Below are 20,402 nucleotides of genomic sequence, written 5' to 3' on the forward strand. Positions count from 1 at the left end.
GATTTTCCACTGAAAGCATTAGAAAGTCGCTCATTTTGCCCTATGCATGAATTACCCTAAGAATATGTCTGTACATATGTATGTACAAAAATGGGAAAAGGACTCTCAGCTGCCATACAAATGTACTAACAGAACAGAACATCAAATATAGAACAGGCTTCATTTCAGCTGACAGAAAGTTCAGAACAAATAGGATTGATGCCAAGTCAGTAAATAGTCAAGACACCTCTCCCTCCTTTTTTGGAGGACTTCTACTTCTTCCAAGAACTTAGATCCCCAGATTGATGCTCCATAAGAGAATTAATTTACCTCCCTCTTGATGACCCCCACTTTTCCTATGTCCTCAACAGCCATCTAGAATCATATTATTACAATGGTTGAAGCCTTTCAAAAGTGGACATAACTTAGGGTTGGTCAGTAGAGAATTATCTCTTTTCCTTTAGACCTACACAGTCCAAACAGCTCACCATACCAGCGAAAGACAAAGTTTGGGTTTGTTTCTCCTTATCAGGGATCTATCCCTTATTTCTCAGTCCTGGTATCTCCTTGATCCCCAAATGCCTTCTGCTTTTCCAAGGATTTGGCATTATCCAGAAACCCCTCCTCTCTGTCTAGAAGGTTTGGTCCCCAAGTTATTCTTCTTGTCCTGCAATTAATTCACTTAACCTTTGTCTGCTTCAGTTTCCTTTATCTTTAAACCTATCCTCAGAGCTGTTGTCAGAGTCAAATGAGATATTTGAAAAGTGCTTTGCAAGCTCTAAATGCTATATAAATACTAACTACTGTTATTTTTATTAAAATATATTTTGAAAAATTTCAAGAAATTGAAGCCTAGCTCAATGATCTGCAGTGTGTAGAACACTGTCTTCCCTTTTTTGGAAATCAAGAATGTGCCTTTCTCTAACTCTGTGGTTCTTCTTAATTTTCCACAATTTTTCAGATTGAGTTATCTACCTACCTACCTGTCTATCCATCTCATTATCTATCTCTTTCTGTCTATCCTATCCTATCCTATCCTATCCTATCCTATCCTATCCTATCCTATCCTATCCTATCCTATCCTATCCTATCCTATCCTATCCTATCCAATCCATCCATCCATCCATCCATCCCTCCATCCATCCATCCATCCATCCCTCCATCCATCCATGCATCCATCCATCCATCCATCCATCCATCCATCCATCCATCCATCCATCCATCCATCCATCCATCCATCCATCTATCTATCGATGGAAGACTCAGCAATCTCATCCATGGGGTCTTTCAATACCTCATAGATGTCATTCATTTGTGCTACAATAATAATGACAAGACATCTCTTACTGGCTTCTAATTTTTGTTGAGTATCAACTCTCTCTTTTCCACTTTTGTCCTTTCCAGCCCAAATACCATTCTCCTTGGCATAGAAAATAGGATTGAGCAGCCCATGTTTACTCTATGGTATCAGCTGGCTTTGTCCCATTAATCCAAAGGAGCAAACCTATCATTTCTCCAAAAGAAAAATTGATGGAATCCAAATGCAGATCGAAGTACACTATTTTTACTTTATTTTTTTATCTGTGTGCTTTTGCTTTCATTCTGTTTCTTCTTTCACAAAATGACTAATAGGGAAATATGTTTATTCCCTCCACTATAATGTAAGCTCCAAGGGCAGGGCTTTTCACAGTCACATTATATAGCACAGCCTAAAACACAGTAAGTGCTTACTACATGCATGTATAATTGTGATTATAAAATCTTTCACTTTGCCCCAACATGGCTACTGGAAGGTTTGGATGGCTAGGGAACTTTTCCTCCTCCTCTTTCCTCATCAGCCTAAGTTCCTATTAAAGTTTTTCAGTTAAACCTAATGAGATGATAAGACTTTGGTCCTGAGATACAAGCAACCAGTGGGAGCTCACTCTGAGCTTTAGCCAATGGGACACTATTTATATAAAAGTGTGGCAGGCATTTGTATTCATCCTCTTTTATCTGTCCTTGTTTCTATCTTCTGTATATGTTGCTTAAAAATTCTGGGTTGATTAGTGAGTTCTCTGTACATTTATATTGATCTCTCCAGAAAATTCCTTTCTTTTTCTTCTCATCAGAACTGCTTCTCTTTGTGTCTGTGGAATTTAATTCTTGAGAGTTTCCCATCAGTACTTGGCTGACATCTTTGGTGGAATTTCTACCTAGCCAGAAAGTTAAAGTCCTAGACTCAAGCCTTGCCTCTGACACTTATGAGCTGAGTGACCAAAGGCGAATTTACCTCTCTGAGCCTCAGTGTCCTCACCTGTAAAATGGTAATAATGATACCTGTAGTACAGTCTACATGTTTTAAGGCTCAAGTGGCCTTGTGTCTTGAAAGCACCTTGCAAAACTTTTGAAATTTTAGTTAGTATTATTTTTTATTTGCTGTTTCTACTTCCTCAATGCCTTTTCATACTTTTCAGTCCCTTGTTTCTGGTTTTTTTTCTTGTGCCCAAACCATTTAAATGTGACCCTTTCTATTTCTCAACTGCACATTAATCCTCATACACCTATAAACAAATGCTTTGTGTTTAATGCCGCCTTCCATAGATGTATCCTTTTATAGTCTTTCTTTACCTAGGGTGAGTCAGCAGGAGACAGGAAACTGACATTATGAATATTTCACACAGTCTTTGGATTTACCCAAATCATTAAATAGGCAAAATTTTTCCATTTTTTTTGTAGACTTGGCCAACAATTGACAGGTTATTACCCAACACTCCAAATCTGGATCTGGGGCTCTTTCAAACAAATTTAAGACAGCCTGTAGTTCCATGGTTTCTCTTTCATTCTCTGCCCCTCCTCCTCTCTGCAAGATTATGTATGTACGCATGCATGTATATATACATGTGTGTGTATATATGTATGCGTGTGTGTATATACAGACATATTTCTAGAGGATCTCTGGGTTGGAAGGGACCTTGAGTGATTTCAGAGTTCCTTTTCAAACTCCAAAATATGCAATAACACAGATATTCCACACAGGGACACACTCAAAGACACAACTATAGTGGTTTTAATAGAAACGAAAGGGAAAAGTTAAGTAATTTACTGCCACACAGAGAGCATCCTGGTAAATATAAAGACAAATGCACACACCTCTCTGTCTCTATCTCTCTGCCTTTTCTCTGCTCCTCAGAATCACCTTGAATCCCAGAATATACAAGTTTGGAAGAGACTCCAGTAGCAGGAAGGTCCTTCTTCAACTGATACTTGCACAAAAAACCCATCTACAATATCAACCAGCATGCATACAGTAAACACTTACTGTGTTCTAGGCACCATGCTAGAATGTTACTGGATCAAGCCCTGCCCTTGGAGCTTACATTATAGTGGGGGGGAATAAACATATTTCCCGATTAGTCATTTTGTGAAAGAAGAAACAGAATGAAAGCAAAAACACACACATAAAAAAAATAAAGTAAAAACAGTGTGCTTTGATATGCATTTGTATTTCAGCAATTTTTTCTTTGCACATGCATAGAATTTTAAATTATGAATTTACAAGGGATATTTTAAAAAGTAGTTGCCTCCTCACCCCACTAGAACTTTAGAGTTCATGTTTTGTCACCTTGTAGCACCAAAAAGGGAAACATTTTTAGCAAGGAATATGTAGATATTTTTTTTCCAGAGAAGCAACATGTCACAATGGGGTAGGGAATGGACCTGGAGGTCAGGAAGATCTGAATTCAAATCCTGACTCCAACCTTTATAGCATTTCTTTCTACACACTTACCAGGTGTATGATTCTGGGCAAGTCTTTTCATATTTATTAGCCTCAGTTTCCTTATCTGTCTAATGGGGATAATAACAACACCTACTTCATGGAATTGTGAGGATCAAATGAGTTGACAAATATAATGTACTTTGCAAAACTTCAAGTATTTTATAAATGCAAAGTATGTACAGTAAATAGTTTGAGGAGGACATCTACTATTGATGAGATAATAATAGCTAATAATTGGTCATACAAACCCCTTGGTAGAAAAAATGTTATGCCAATAAATAAGTGTAATATAATTTAATGAAATCAGTGTGCAATATAGGTGGTGAATAGGGCACTGGACTTGGGAATGAGAAAGTCTTGGGTTCAAATCCCCCATCAGTCTTTTAATAGCTGTATATTCATGGGCAAGACATTTAAACTCTAGTGCTTAGCACAGAGTCTGGTACTGTAAGAATTTAATAAATGTCTCTTGAATTGACCCTAAGCCTCAGTTTTCTCTCCTGTAGAATAAGGATAATAATAGCACCAACCCTATAGGGCTATTGTGAGGACTTACATACATAAGAACTTAAATGAGAACTATTATTATTTCACTAATGGATAGAGGTGGTTTAAGTGGATCCTTGATACATCTAAGGATCCCAAAGCCATCCAGTCCAACCTGTTCCTGACTGACCAATTAATTGTCCCCTTTTCAGCACTGATGAAAAGTGGTCAGCGACCTTAGAAACTTCCCAGGGAAGGGAAACAAAACCAAATATAATCCAAGGGAAGCACACTCCATTTTGGCATTACTCTAATGTTAGGAAGTTTTTTATATCAAGCCTACACTTGGCTCTCCTTTGAAGGGTCATTAGCTATGACCTGCCCCTTTAACCATCTCCTTTAGTGCAGTATTTCTCTTGACTCTGTCCTGGGCTATCTTGTCTTTGCCATCTACACTGCTGGTGAGTTCCCCATGGATTCAGCTATCATTTCCATGCACAAGACTGCCAGATCTATATATCTATCACCAATCTCTCTCCTCGAGTCATGCATCATCAACTGTTTACTGGATGTATCTTCTTCTGGATTCTAAGAAAATAAAACTCATTCTGTCCAAAATGTCTCTCATCTCCCCCCTCCCTGCCATCTCCTCCCCCAAATCTTGCTCCTCCTTCACACTTCCCTGTTTCTGTGGCAGGCACTACAATATTCCGAGTCGAGTTCATGATTGTTTCTAATTCTTCCTCCTCACCCTCATACACAATTAGGGGCCAATCTTGGTAGTTCTACCTTCAGGGTGTCTCTCATGTTTGTTACCTTCTTTCTACTCATATGGCTACCATACTGGTTTGTAGCATGATATAAATGATGCCAACAAAATTACTTATTTTTAAAATCACAATTATGACCTTAGTATCAGTTCAAAGTGCACTTTTTTGTAACTCCTTATTAATATGCTTAATAGTGAAAAAGCTGATCTGATTTCTTTCTAAAATGTTATTTAATAAATGTATAAACCATAAATCTGAGTTTTTCCTTTTCTGTATGTGGTAAAATTCTTTTGAGTCAAAATAATATATATATATATACATATATGTATATGTATATTTGACACTAGGACACATGATGATTTTTAAGCTGATTTGGGGGTAATAAGACTGCTAAAGAGATTCAGGAGAACCAATATTTGCATAAAATTAAATAAAGAATGCTCCAGCAAATGCAAATAAATGCAAAAAGGGAATATTTTAATTTTGATCTGTGATTAGTATCAACCACCACAATATGGTAATAATACAAAAGCTCAATAGGAAATAAAATTCTGCATGCATCAGGTAACTAATGGTTTTAAGTTATTTTTAGACTGAGTGCCCCGAATAATTTATTTTTCTCTTTGGAGATATAGTTATTGATTAGGCTTCAAATTCTGTTTTTTACAGTGGCTGCCTCTCAAAATATTTTAATATTAGAATATTATATATAATGCATAACATGTGATGAAATATACAAACTCCTCCCATGCTGTAACACAACAGGCCCAGATTTTACCTAGTGAATTAATAATGAATGGAATCAAATATTTGACCTTGGTAGATAGGCAATTCAATTAAAAACAGAGAGGCCAAAATGAATTCTGAGCAGCAATGAAAAAGAATCTAAGAATTGAATCTAATAAATAAGACAGGAGATCAGTTTGGCATCTTATAGGCTACATCCTTTTGCTCAGTAATTTTCTTAAGGTCTAGAAGGAGGTCTCACAAAGGTATTTAGGATTTAAATAGCTCTCTTCCAATTCCAAATATGATATGCACAGGAACTCATTTTGAATTCTTTAGCAATCTCAAAAACTTGTTCCAGCCTTACTTAGTTTATCTGTGTCTTTTTTTTATCCTTTGCTAAAGTGCTATGCAGATGCCTCATGGCATGAAAGTGATGCTGGGTTCTCCAAGGTCATACCAGCAAGCACATAAGCTTTGGGGGGCTCTTCCCAGAATCTTCCACTAGTATATGTGTGACAGATGGTCGCTGTAATCTAAGGACCTGCCTAGCTAAAAGAGGAAATTTTCATGATCAGAAGTTTGGCTACAAGGTGATGGGTGATTTGGCCGTGGCAGCCAAAGAAACTCATCAGCGCATAATCTGACACCCAGTTATTTGTATCCTCTTTCCATTTCCTAGCTGTCTATGATGGAGAGGTTACAAGAGGGAAAGGGGGTAGTGGTAATAAGAATCACTCCTTATTTAGACTGTTCAGAATTATTAATCAAACTGTTATTAATTAATTAAAATTGCTAATTAAACTAATTTAATTAAACTGTTCTAAATATGAAATCTCTACCTATTTACTAAAAGTGGAAGTATTAAAATCCACAGAACACTCACTGAGTCTGTGATCTCATCTATGTGGGGATTCCCTACAGTGAAAGAGATTGCAAGTCATTCATACCGGCCTCTCATGAGAGATTCTGGTCCACATCCTCACATAAGTCCTCTCTCCACCACAAGAAGTCAATCAAATGTACACTGACATTCTTGCTATCAATGAAACCAGGAGGCAGCTTCGTAGAAGGAACTCAGAACAAAGAAATTCAGTATTGGTTTCATCATGTGCCCCAAAGCAACAAGAAACATCTTATGGGCTATGTGGTCACCAATCAATTATTCAATTAATAAGCATTTATTAAGATCCTGCTATGTATGTTCCAAGCACTGTCCCAGGTTCTGGAGATATGAAGATGAAGGCCAGTTTGTTCTGCTCTCCAGGATATTAAGTTTTACTGGAATGGTCATTATGCTTTGCAATGCTTATTGTAAGCATGAGTAAACTGACTTCCTTGAAGATAAGCAAAGTTTATCTGCTAATGAATATGTTGTGAAATATAATGGAGAAGAAAAATTCTGTGAAGAATTTGGCAGTGTCTTCCTAAGTTAGTCAAATTATGTTAAGAAGTTAGGTGGTACAGTGGATAGAGAGTCCTGGACTGGGATTCAGGGAGACTCTAATTCAAACCAATCTTGGATACATACTAGCTGTGTGACCCAGGGCAAGTCACTTATATTCTCTCCCTCCCCTCTCCCTCTCTCTTTCCCCCTCCCTTCCCTTTCTCTCTCCTCCCCTCTCCCTCAGCTTCTTCATCTGTAAAAATATAGATCATAATAGTACCTACTTCCCAGCGTTGTTGTGAGAATAAAATTTAAAAAATTGGATACACTTTGCAAACCCTAAAACACTATGTAAATGCTAATCACCACCACCACCATCATCATCATCACCTTGATACTTGGTGACTTTGGTGTCTCTTTCCCTGGCCTTCACTCCCCTATAAGGGATGTATTACCCTATTAGAATGTAAGCTCTTGGCAGGGATTGGCTCATTTTTGTTTTTGTATACCAGTGTTCATCACAAGGGTTTGGCACATAGTAAGTGTTTAATAAATGTTTGTTGGTTAGTTGATATTGATTGGTTGTGAAAGTGGGTATGAAGGATAGGAGCAAAAATATAGTTAGGGATAAGGAAATGAAAGAGACCAAAATGTAAACTACTTGTAAAAGCCCACATATGTCTACAGTGAAGAAAAGAGGCAGAGGTTTCTGGAAGTGGGATACACTGAACAACACCATACACACATACACAAAATAAAAATGACTGTTTTATTGGAAAGTAAAATGACTAGTTGCTCACATGGGAGTCATTTCCAAGGCAGCAGTCTATGTGCAATCAAATTATCTGGTAGTTAGAACAGCGGCCAAATTTCAGCAAAAGAGAACAAAGATGAGACTGCATGTGTCTCCAACCTGACCTGGTTAAGCAGGATTTTAAAATGACCAATAGATCAAAGTAAAGATGTTGACATTTCCTTTCTTCATGAGTTAGATAAGTCTAACCAATACCAAGTTCTATGGCTTCTGTGGAGGTCTCTGAGCTGAGGTTAGTGACCATTTGCAGGGATTGTCACAGAACATATGGATTATATAACCTTTTCTGATGATGAGATTCTGTGTTTCTGATATCAGTAGCTGAAATCCCTTTTCCCAATGCAGATCAGCACCTTCTCAGCAACTTATATAGCATTAAGAAACCTGACCAGGACATGGAGAGTTAAGTGACTTTCTTGGCTATATAGTTATATAGCAAAGTTATAGCATATTATATGTGTCAGAGGTAGGATTTGAACTCAGGTCCTCCTGTCTTCAAGGTCAGGTATCCATCTACTACACCACAATGTCTCTCATTTAACCAAATATATAAGAAAAACTCTAACAACAAAGGGGATAAAAAAGGAGTAAATGCCTCAGTGCTATCTGAAAGTCATAGGGCATTGGTAATGATCTGGGACCTGACCTGAATAGGAAGAGGAATGGAGAAATGATTGGAAAAAAAAAAGCATTTGTTAGGTATTCATGAAGCACAAAAATTGTGCAAAGCACTTGGGATATGACAGAAAGGTGAGACAACCCCTGACCTCAAGGAGCTCACACTCTAATGGGGGAGACAATCTGCATTAGAGGTTTCAGATGAAAAGTCAGTTGGAAAGGCACCATGGTCTTTGGGCTGCAGCAGCAAAGATGTTACCATATCTTCTTTAGTTTCATTTCCAGGAATCAAATCATATCTTTTTCTGATGCTAAACCATTTGACAAGGCCAAGGATTTTGGTGACAATTTCTCTTCTGGGTCTTCAGAAGTTGCAGCTGCTGAAGCGTTCACAGAAGAGGTTGTCAGATCACTTGTCCCCAGGGGTTACCACAAAGGAGTAAGTATGTGATAATGGTGCGGGTGCTCTCAATCCCAGGACTCTGGTGCTGATGCTGGTGCTGATGGTGGTGAGGAAGATGGGTCCCTTCTTCACTGTGAATAAGTTGGATATGTATGGAAAAATGAATAGTCTCTTCAATGATCCTGAGACACTTACCATTGCAAAAATTTGTCTTTTATATTCAAATATCCTCCTTGGGATTCTATGGGGTTGTCTATCATGGAGTACCATGATCTCAGAAGAATCAAAATTGTGGGTTACCCAGAAGGCAAAGGCAAGATCCATGGTGTGTGTTAGCAGTCATGCAATGAATAATGACAACTTGTTCATGACAACACAATGATCAAGATACACAACTGAGAAAAAAGTAGTTACTGAATGAGAGCAAGAAATAGTAATGGACAGCCCAAGGCCTGCACTGGCTCTCCAAGAATGCTCCAAAACTGCAGGAAGGCCTCCCAGTTTTTTGGGTAGGTAGGTGGAGTCATTCATGGAGAATTTATGGAAAGAAATAGACAAGAATCTCAAGGGATAAGTTGGGTTGCCACATATGTGGGGAGGGTGTGATCTTGCTGGCAAGACTGTGGACCCATTGAAATATCAGCAGATATTATTAATATTATAATAATTTCCTTCTCTACTAACTGGTCATAAAACATAGAACATGTAGATGGAATGTCTCAGAATGATTGTCTACATGGTCAAGAAGAACTGGAGGACCATATAGAGTTAGAGCTGGAAGGGACCTTGTGAGTCACTGAGTCCAACTCCCTCATCCTACAGATGAGGAAACTGAGGCATAGGGAGGTTGAATGACTTGCTAAGAAGAAGCATCTATTAAGTGTCTAAGGCAGGATTTGAACTCAGGCCTTTTTTATTCTAAGTCCCACACTTCATCTATCATGCCACTTAGCTGGCAATCTGGACTATACTCCTTCCAAATAACTTCTAATAGAAAAAGATAATTTCATGTATCCTATGGGCAGAGAGCCTATTTTGGCAGTTTCTTCAAAACTCACAAGAAAACCTGCAGCCAAGCATATTGGAACAAATGTCTGCCTCTAGGAAGAGCAGATCACTTGTTACTCAACACATCAAATGGGATATTCCTTACATGATCTGTGGCTTGCTTCCTAGAAGAAATTCCATTAGAGAAAGACATCTTGCATACATTTTTGTACAAGTAATGCAGCTGATGTCAAGATAACTTTACAACCCGGATGTCATTGGCACCAATTTAAAAGCCACTTCAAGTTTTCTTTACGGCAGTGAAGACACCCAGCTTGGGTTTCCCTTACCTTGGTGGCCCAGCTAGGTGGCTGTAAGGTTGTAAACTACTTATGGTGGGTTGGCAGAGAGCCCACTTGCATAATGGGCCTTAATGTGGCAGATAATTATGTTTCCCTGAGGCTATTAGCAAAGCAGGTGTTAGGTTTTCATATTGATATAAGTTGTAGGCGATTGTTATTCAACAAAGAACTAGGAAGGGAGGCAGGACAATGGACAAGGAAGTAGTTCATCAGAGAGTGTTTCAAGAGGATCTTCTATTTGGAGGGAGGACAGATTCTTGAGATAAAACGGACAGGTGGAACGAGAGCCAAAATTCCAGGGAAGGTGGATAAATGTTAGACCAAAAAGGATAATGACACAGGAGTTACTACAAGCCACCTGGGGTATAACAAGCACATCAGTGATTTCGTTCTTGATCTGTTCAGTGGTTCATAGATAAAAGGCATCATCAGGCAAAAGTCTGTCTTGAGAGGTGAGCTTGTGTCTGAGGGAAAGGGCCTGCCATATCTGTCTGGCATCAAAAGCCTTCCCAATTTGGCTCCAACCAACCTTGCCATCCTCTTTATGATACTTCCCTTCACACAGACCAACCACATTGGTTCTCTTATGTTTCTTCTTCAAAGCATTCACTTCTCTGGGCCTTTGCACAGACTAGCTCCCCATCCTAGGATGTACTCCCTCTTTACCTGTGGTCCTTCAACACCCTAGTTTTTCAAGGCTTTGCTCAAATGACACATATTTTTTATGTCTCTGCGCCCCTACTCTCCACAATTGCTGTTACTTTCCTGCTCTCCCACCCCATTACACATATATGACATATATTTTTATAATTACATAATTTATATAACATAATTCTATATCATATATATTATATGCAATAAAGTTTATATATTTAAACATATAAACATGCATATTTATATATTATATTTGTTTACATATAATATATGATAAATATACATCTATTATAACATATATATGCAATACATTGTTTCTCTGGGTAGAATGCACACTTCTTGGGGACAGGGTCTATTTGCTTTTTGTCTTTGTATCCCCACAGCCTGGTACACAGTATGAGCTTAATAAATACTTGTTGATTGATTGATTGATTGGCTTTGGGTGTGTTCACATGAAGCTGATCACCCTAGGGTTACAGTTTCCATGGAGGGAAATGTTTCAGAGGAGAGTATAGACTCAAGGAAGGCATGTATCCAAGGATGGGAGTTTGGGAGGCAATTAATGTAGGTGATTCACTCAAAGGGTTATTAAGTACGGATGATAGAGTATATGCCATGGATAGGGCCTTTTATTGGAGTTATTACCTTGGAAATGAGGAGAGAGAGAGACAGAGAGAGAGAGACAGAGAGAGAGAGAGAGAGAGAGAGAGAGAGAGAGAGAGAGAGAGAGAGAGAGAGAGAGAGAGAGAGAGAGAGAGAGAGAGAGAGAGAGACACAGAGAGAGAGAGAGAGAGAGAGAGAGAGAGAGAGAGAGAGAGAGACAGGGAGAGAGAGAGACAGAGACAGAGAGAGAGAGACAGAGACAGACAGAGAGAGAGAGAGACAGAGAAGAAGAAGAAGAAGGAGGAGGAGGAGGAGGACAGGGAATTGGGTTATGTTATGATCTTGGGGAGAAGAGTGGTCAGTATTGAGTATTTTGTCAATTTTCAGGTAAGGGCTGCCTGAAGGAAAGGCAAACTGACCTTTGATGGGGCTAGGAGACACATGTATCCTAAGAAAATGGTGGTCAAGATAAAGGAGGGTCATCCCAAGAGCAGAGTTGGTTCTAGAACACCAAAATGAAGCCTGGAGAGTAGACAATTTCATTCAACTGACTGAACTAAAAAATACAAACATATAATTGAAACCAAAGCACAGATCCAAACGACAGTTGCCTGACTGAATTTAGCCTTTTAAATGAGCTGGATTCAGTGAGTTTTCCAAGCTTAATGGTTCACAGTATGGTAAATAATATGTTGGTGATCTGAAACAAGGCACTCTCTTTCCTGACTGGGCTTTTTCTCTGACTTCTTTCCATGCCTGGAATGCTCTCTCTCCTCATCTCTACCCACTGGCTTCCTTCACGCACCAGCTAAAATCTCACCTTATACAAGCAGCCTTTCCCCATCCCTCTGTATGGCCTTCAGTTCTCCCTCTGCTGACTGTTGACATTGTTGGCACATATTTGTTTGCATGCTGCTGGAGCCCCTTGAGAGCAGGGCATGTCTTCTGTTTCTCTTTGCATTCCCAGCGTTTAGCAGTGTCAAGCACATAGTAGGAGTTTAATAAATATTTCTTGACTAACTGATTGATAAAATGACCATATAAAGGATCATCTACCTGAGGATGATATATTGGTTGGCAAGACCAAAGCATACCAGGGACTGAGTAAAAACAATAGCAGTAAAAATCTCTGGGGGAAACAAACAAATAAAACAAAGCAGTAAAATATTTGGGGGAAAAAGGGAGATTTATTTTTGAAAAAAAATCAGGTTGATAAATAAAAAAATTTATCTAGACTCAGCCACAGTAAGAGTAGAGAGCCCTTTGAGGGCTTTTGAAATATTTTTCTTTCCAAAAGTTTCTCCCTCATCACAATGTCAATTTCCTACTTCCAGGAATGGAACCTACTACCATTTTCCAAAGGAAGTCTGCAGTTAATATACTTTATAATTAGCTTCAGATATGCTAGCTGTAAGGCATTATATCCAGATTATCTAACTCAATAGGCTAGTTATTATGAGGAATTCATCTAACTTTTATCATAAGTCATAAACTTGAGAGCAATGATCACAGAGGATAAGAAACTGTGGAGAGGTAAATTTTGATTGGTGGAGAAAACAGACAAGGTCCTGGAGTCCTGTTAGGGACCAAGATGATGGTCAGGGCACTGAATTCTTCAAAGAAGGAATGGAGGAAAAACAGACACAAACTTTGCCTACTTTACATCTTTGCTTAGGAGACAGCCTCACCACCTCCCCAGTCCTCTTGTCTATCTCTCATCTGTGCAGTAGTGATTTTTAGATCCATATTCTTTCTTACCTGTGAGCATGATTCAAGGCAAGGTCGGGTTTCCTCATCCGTAGATAACAGGTGACAAGCTTTGTCTCAATAAAACTAGCAACACTTGAAATATCTTCAGCAGATGCTTCAAAAGGTTTTCCCAGAGCCGCTCCTTTACTGCAAAGCTAAAGAAAGTAACGAAATCAAAGGATCCTTCAATTTTCTATCATTGTGTTTTTAAAAATTTGTATTTTGAAAATAGGCAAAAATATATCCATTCCTACTGAACAGGGGAAGTAAAATTCTAATATTTTGTCTGTAATCAAAATTGAATAAAATGACTCACATTCATTTATATGATCATAATATACAGTACATGACGCTCCTTATTGTCAAAGATTTCCTGTACAACATATTTTTTATGCATCTGATAGATTTAAAAGCATCACTGTTTACTAAAAATGCCAGTTTAAAAAAAGAAACATACAGTAAGTAAAGATCTTATCAGAAAATCAGGGATAAATCATTTTTAAAGGCCAGCACTTTTATGGAAACTTAGCTGTGCAACGATCTAACATGCTATTGAGTTTGATTTAATACACGAAGGGTTATTGGAAGTAAACTCATAGGAACCATTAACATGATCAGTGATTAATTTCAGCCTGAATCATATATATCAGGAAGACATTGACAGAAAGAAGTGAAACCTTATTAGAATCAGTGAGCAGAGGCTCTGGCGTTAGAAAATTATTGCTGGGATATCTGGAATCATTAATAAAAATTCCAGGAAATCTAGTGGCTGTGGAGCAGGATATGGACATTTAAGAGGAAGGAGGTTATTCCATCTTCTGGGAAAAACCTGACACCCAAGAACTGATCCTTCTCACTAAAGAAACAATGAAGAAAAGGCAGACCAGGGAGCCACTGCCAAACATGGGTCCCATCTCCTCTTTCACAGGGTAATGTTGTCTTTCCTCTTGGAACTCTTGCTCCTGTATTCTCCCTCCGTTAGGTGCTTTCTGTCCATCACAAGCCATCACAGCTCACACATCTTCTCCCAGGGGAATCTAAATTCATGCTGGGAGCTCTACCAAGTTCAGAAAAGAAAACTTCATTTTCAAATCCTTCTTGCACACCGTATGTGGTCGAAACTCCTGGCATTTCCATTTATTAATTATCGAGAATGTTTTGGCCTTCAGTCATGCTAGTATTCTTAATATTTTTTAAACCTTAATTGGTTTATTCAGGCAAAGATTCTGATCTACTTCTAAGATTTGGGAAAATAGGGTCTTAGAGGTTAGAGGCCATTTTGTCCATCCTCAACTTTTCATGGATGAGGAAAATGGGGCTCAGAGAGGTTAATAAGTCCATAGATTCAAAGTTAGAGGGAATTCAGTCTCCATAGATGAAGAAACTGAGATACAGAGAGGTTAACTGACTTCTCTGGCATCACAGAGATGACATCTGAAAAAGAGTTTGAACCTAGGTCTTCCATAGAGTAGGGACTGTTTTTCTTTCTATCACCAGCATTTTGTGTAGGACCTGTTGCCCAAAAGGTTCTTAATAAATACTAGCTACATGACCACTGGCCTACTCCAAGTATAAGATCACACAGTTAATAAATGGCTGAGCAGTAATTTTTCGATTCCAAGTCCAGGGCACCCAGGGCTGTGCTGGAGCTAGTTCAAATCAGCTGTTGAAAGTCTATTGTTAAATGTTTAGTGAAAGTATTTGAATCTTGCTATAAATTAAGGTTTTATTTATTGTTTTGTTAGTTTTCTAGGCTTAAGAAAAATGATGGAGCAAATATTAATAATGAAGACTAAACTTAAAAGTGTGTCATACATAGATTTATTTTTGTGGGAGCTGGTTATTAAACACTTACCTGTTACTCCTGACCTCCCTCCAAAAGCGACAAATCTCACTGCCACATTTATAACCTCAATATCATTTAGAAACACATAGCTTTAAGTGTTTAGAAAAAAGACAGCACCTGTTTGGTGTCTGAGCTACTAGGTTTTACCAATCAGTAAAGATGGGATCTGCTGTGGAAAGGGAGGGGGGACAGACACTAGATTCTCATGTCCAGCACTTAAAATTTCCTTCAGGAATTTCTCAGAAGAATGATCAGGAGTCAATTTTTAACCATTACGTACAGTAAATGATTGATAAATGTTTGTTGAATTTAATTGTAATTAATTTATTTAATAAATTTAGCAACTTGGGATAATCAAATGTTTCTTAGTGTTTCTCTCTCTCTCTCTCTCTCTCTCTCTCTCTCTCTCTCACACACACACACACACACACAAATACACACAACCATTCTGGTTTCCAAAGTGGATATAAAGAAACTTATAGAAATGAAACAATTCCTCACAATAAATTGGGACAATTAAAAAAATAAAAGAAAAATCAGTTAAAAGGAGCAGAGAAACGAATTTTAAGAGGTACTTGAGATGAGATTGTTATTATAGTTAGGCAATGAATTTAGCTGTTTCCTAAAGGTTAATGTGAAAAAGAAAACATATTTTACATTTTTTTCATGTTCCCTAGGGTAACCAGAGCAAAGGACTCAAACCAAAACAACAACAAAAACCAAAGAATTTCATCTGTAGAATATAAGTTCACTGAAGGCAGAGATTATTTTAATTCCTTCTTTTTCATCTCCACTGTCTAGCACTATGCCTGGAACATAAAAAATGCTTAATAAATGCTTGTTGAATTGAACTGAATTAAGTTTTCAGAGACAAACTTTCCCTAGGAAATGCCTCCAAGGAAGAATTTTTCATAGGAGTAATTATCTAAAAAGCAGGGGTGATATTAGTTAGTCAATCAATCCACAAGCATTTACTGGGAGCCTCTGTGTAAGGCATCAGTGATGCACAGTCAAGGACAAAACAATCCCTGTTCTCAGTAAGCATGCATTCTATCAAGAGAGACCACATGGACATACATAGGCATAAATTAAGTGAAGAAATAAAGGTAAATTTTTTTTTTGTAGGAAAGAGGGAAGAAAAAAATATAAAATCTTGAGATGTAGTTTTGCAAATAACAAAACTGTTTTTGAGTGCATTGTGAAAATGGTGTAAAATTGCAATTCAGTGAAAACATTTCAGTTTGAAGGCTGAGCTAATAATCTCTAGGTACAGTGCCTTCAGATGGTTTAATTTAACACAGGAGTAGGACCTGGAGAAGCTAAACAAATGGCCAGTTAACATGTCCACATGACTGTGTTTCTGAAATACCAGCTTAAGTGGAAATAGCTATAAAATTATTAATTTTTGAGTGAATTATTGGACATGGACCCACGCTGTTAATTAAAGGCAGAGCTGTCTGTGCATTAGATAGCAGGAATAATATTCATTCTGTTGTGAAAGTCTAAGAGCCTCACGCCTGGACAAAGGGCCAGCAAACTTCCTTATGGACATGGGTCACAAGGATGCCCATAGGTTGGTCCAATATTTTTCTTTCTTTTTTTTAAAATTAAATTTTATGTTTATTTTTAATTTACATCATTCATTTCCACAAGATTTTGAGTTACAAAATTTCTCCCCATTTTCCCCTACCGACCACTCCAAAACAGTGATCCCACTGAATATCCCCACCCCCAATCTGCTCTCTCCCATATCTTCTCCTATGCCCCCTCCAACTTTCCGATAGGGCACGTTGGATCTCTATGCCCCAGTGCCCATACATCTTATTTCTCAGTTACATGTAGAAGAATAATAATATTAATATATATATATATGTTTTTAAATATTTGATTTTAAAACTTTGAATTCCAGATTCTTTCCCTTCCTCCCTCGTCACCCACCCTTACTGGGAAGATAAACAATTCAGTATAGGTTGTATATGTGCAGCTATGCAAAACATTTCCATAGTGGATATATTGTGAAAGACTGACTATATTTCCCTCCATCCTATCCCACCCCCCACTTGTTCTATTCTCTACTTTAATCCTGTCCCTTTTCAAAAGTGTGTGCTTCCAACTTCCCTCCCTCCTAGCCTGACCTCCCTTCCATCATCCCCCCCTCACCCCTTCCCCCCTACTCCTAAATAGGGTGAGATACCCTATTTAGTGTGTATGTCATTCCCTCCCTAAGCAAATTTAATGAGAATAAGGTTGACTCATTCCATTTTGCCTTCCTGTTCTTCCTCTCCATTGTAACAGTTTTCCCTTGCCTCTTCTATATGAGAGACACTTTACCCAATTCTGTCTCTCTCCATCTCCTCTCATTATATTCCTCTCCCACCTCAATATCACCTTTTAAATATCATCCCTTCCTATTAAATTGGTACTGTGCCCTCTGTCTATGTACACATATATACACACACTCACATGTATTCATACACCCATATACCCTCCTATATAGACATATATATGTATGTATATACACACATATCTATATCTATATATATTTATATTCCCTTCAACTATTCTCATACTGAGGAAAGTTTTAAAAGCTACAATTATTATTTTTCCATGTAGGAATGTAAATAGTTCAACTTTGATAAGTTCCTTATGATTTCTTTTCCCTGTTTACCTTCTCATGCTTCTTGTATCTGAATGTCAAATTTTCTACTCAACTCTGGTTTTTCATCAACAATGCTTGAAGGTCCTCTATTCCATTGAATGACCCATATTTTCCCCTGAAACATGATACTCAGTTTTGCTGGGTAGGTGATTATTGGTTTTAATCCTAGTGCCTTTGACCTCTGGAATATCATATTCCAAGCCCATTGATCCCTCAGTGTAGAAGCTGCTAGATCCTGTGTTATCCTGATTGTGTTTCCATAATATTCAAATTGTTTCTTCCTGGCTGCTTGTAATATTCTCTCCTTGATCTGCAAACTCTAGAACCTGGCTATAATATTCCTAGGAGTTTTCTTTTTGGGATCTCTTTCAGGAGGTGATCAGTGGATTCTTTCAACCTCTATTTGGCCCTTTGGTTCTAAAACATCAGGGCAATATTCTTTGAGAATTCCTTGAAGGATGATTTCTAGGTTCTTTTTTTGATTATGGGTTTCAGGTAGTCCAATAATTTTAAAATTATCTCTCCTGGATCTATTTTCCAGGTCAGTGGTTTTTCCCATGGGATATTTCACATTGCTTTCTATGTTTTCATTGTTTGTATCTGTTTAATAGTATCTTAATTTCTCATAAAGTCACTAGCTTCCATTTGCTTCAATCCAATTCTGAAGGAATGATTCTCTTCAGTGAGCTTTTGAAATTCTTTTCCCATCTGGCAAATTTGGCTTTTTAAGGCATTCTTCTCCTCATTGACTTTTGAGCCTCTTTTGCCATTTGAGTTAGTCTTTTTTTAAGGCATTATTTTCTTCAGCCAGGTTGTTGACTCTCATTTTATAATTTTTTTGCATCATTCTCATTTCTCTTCCCATTTTTCCTCCACTTCTCTTATTTGGTTGTTAAAATCCTTTTTAAGCTCCTCTATGGCCTGTAACAAGCTCATATTTTTCTTCGAAGCTTTTGATGCAGGAGTTCTGACTTTGTTTTATTCCTCCTGTTCCATGCTTTGATCCTTTTTGTCCCTCAAAAAGGAATCCAAAGTCAGATTGCTTTACTTGATTTGCTTCCTTTTCTTGCTCATATTGCCACTCAATTACTTGACTTTTGATCTTTTTGCCACAGTAGAACTCTGCGTTTAGAGAGAAGAGTTTTTTCCCAATTGCTGGGTTTTTCTCAGTGGCTGTAGCTATTAGTTGGCTGCCCTTCCTGAAGCCTCCACACACTCTGGCAAACTGGTCACACATCCCAGAAACTTCACCCTAGACAGTGATCCAGATCCAATCAGGTTAAAGCAAGAGTGATTACCCCTCAGATTGCTGGCTTGATCCCCCTACAATTTCAGGCCAAGAGCTCTGAAGCATCCATGAGGTAATGGCTGCACAGCTGCTGCACCTCAGCCGCTTCTTGCCCCAGGGGCAAAGGCTGGACCACACTCCTGAACTCCCTGTTCCCATAAAATCCACACTGACCTCTCATTTTGTCTTTGGCATCTTTGGGTTGATAATTCTGGAAACCACCACAGCTTCCAGTGATCTGAAGTCCCTCTAGCTGGTGGCTGGTTGTGGCTGCCCTGAGGCTAAAACCGCTGTCTCACACCGGGCTGAGCTTGGCTTGCAGAGTGCTGTGCTGGCCCCTTCCTGACAGTCTGCTTGACTGTCTTTAGTGGCAGGTTAGCTTCTCTCTGTCATTTTGTGGGTTCTGTAGCTCAAAAGTTTGTTTAGAGTCATTTTTCTTACATGAATTGGAGGAGGTGTAAGTGGGATCCATATGGAAGTCCTGTTTCTACTCTGCCTTCTTGGCTCTGCCCCCAATATTTTTCTTAAAACAAAAATAAAAGGACTCTAATAATTTGAATGGGTCAAAACATGCTGATAAATATTAGATTGAGAAAAGAGAATTTAGTTCTATAAAATATGAAATTAATCAATCAACAATCATTTTTTAAGCACCTACTATATGCATAGCACTGTGCTAAATATTGGGATTGGCAAAAGACAGTCCCTGTCTACAAGGAGTCTGCAATCTAATGGGGGAAACAAAATGCAAGCAAACATATACAAAACAAGTTATACACAGGATAAATAGAAAATATTTAAAAGAGGGAATGCACTGGGATTAAGAGGGATTGGGGAAGGCTTCCTGTAGAAGTTGGGATTTTAGTTGGGACTTATGGGAAGTCAAGGAAATCAGTAATCAGATTTGAGGAGGGAGGGCATTCCAGTACAGCCAGAGAAAACGTCCAGGGCTAATAATCAATAATGAGGCATCAATCCAGAGGCAACTGATTGATTAGGGTTGGTTTATTGTGATTTTTTTCCCCTCTCTTACAAGGGGCAGGACACTGAGTGGCAAATCAGACAGGGGTCTATTAAGAAATGAAAGTGAAATAAAAAAACCCCATCAATAAAGATGATACTGACAATGCAAAGAAAATAATGGTACCATGGTTTGTCATAGTTACCCCATGAGTATTGTAGAATGATTGGTTCTGAGGCAAATTTAGATTTGCTCTAAGGAAGATCTTCTTGCAAAAATGGATTGGGTTGACTTGGGCATTAGTGGGGTAACCCTCAGTGGAGGTCCTCAAGCAAAGGCTAGACAACTAC

The 20,402-nt window shown here is 38.3% G+C and overlaps 1 protein-coding gene across 1 annotated transcript in view; it reads right to left on the minus strand.

Moving 5' to 3' along the window:
• SPATA16 (spermatogenesis associated 16) overlaps positions 1-20,402 on the minus strand; it is a 267,544-nt gene that overhangs the window by 171,862 nt on the left and 75,280 nt on the right. Inside the window, exon 2 of the mRNA XM_069083668.1 lies at positions 13,308-13,453. Within this exon, the coding sequence (XP_068939769.1) occupies positions 13,308-13,453 (146 nt within the window). The remainder of the gene's footprint in view (positions 1-13,307; positions 13,454-20,402) is intronic.

Source organism: Petaurus breviceps, unplaced genomic scaffold, assembly GCF_028583685.1.
Source record: "Petaurus breviceps papuanus isolate PSGF00001 unplaced genomic scaffold, PetGlider_PUasm1.0 173, whole genome shotgun sequence".
Classification (NCBI taxonomy): Eukaryota; Metazoa; Chordata; class Mammalia; order Diprotodontia; family Petauridae; genus Petaurus; species Petaurus breviceps.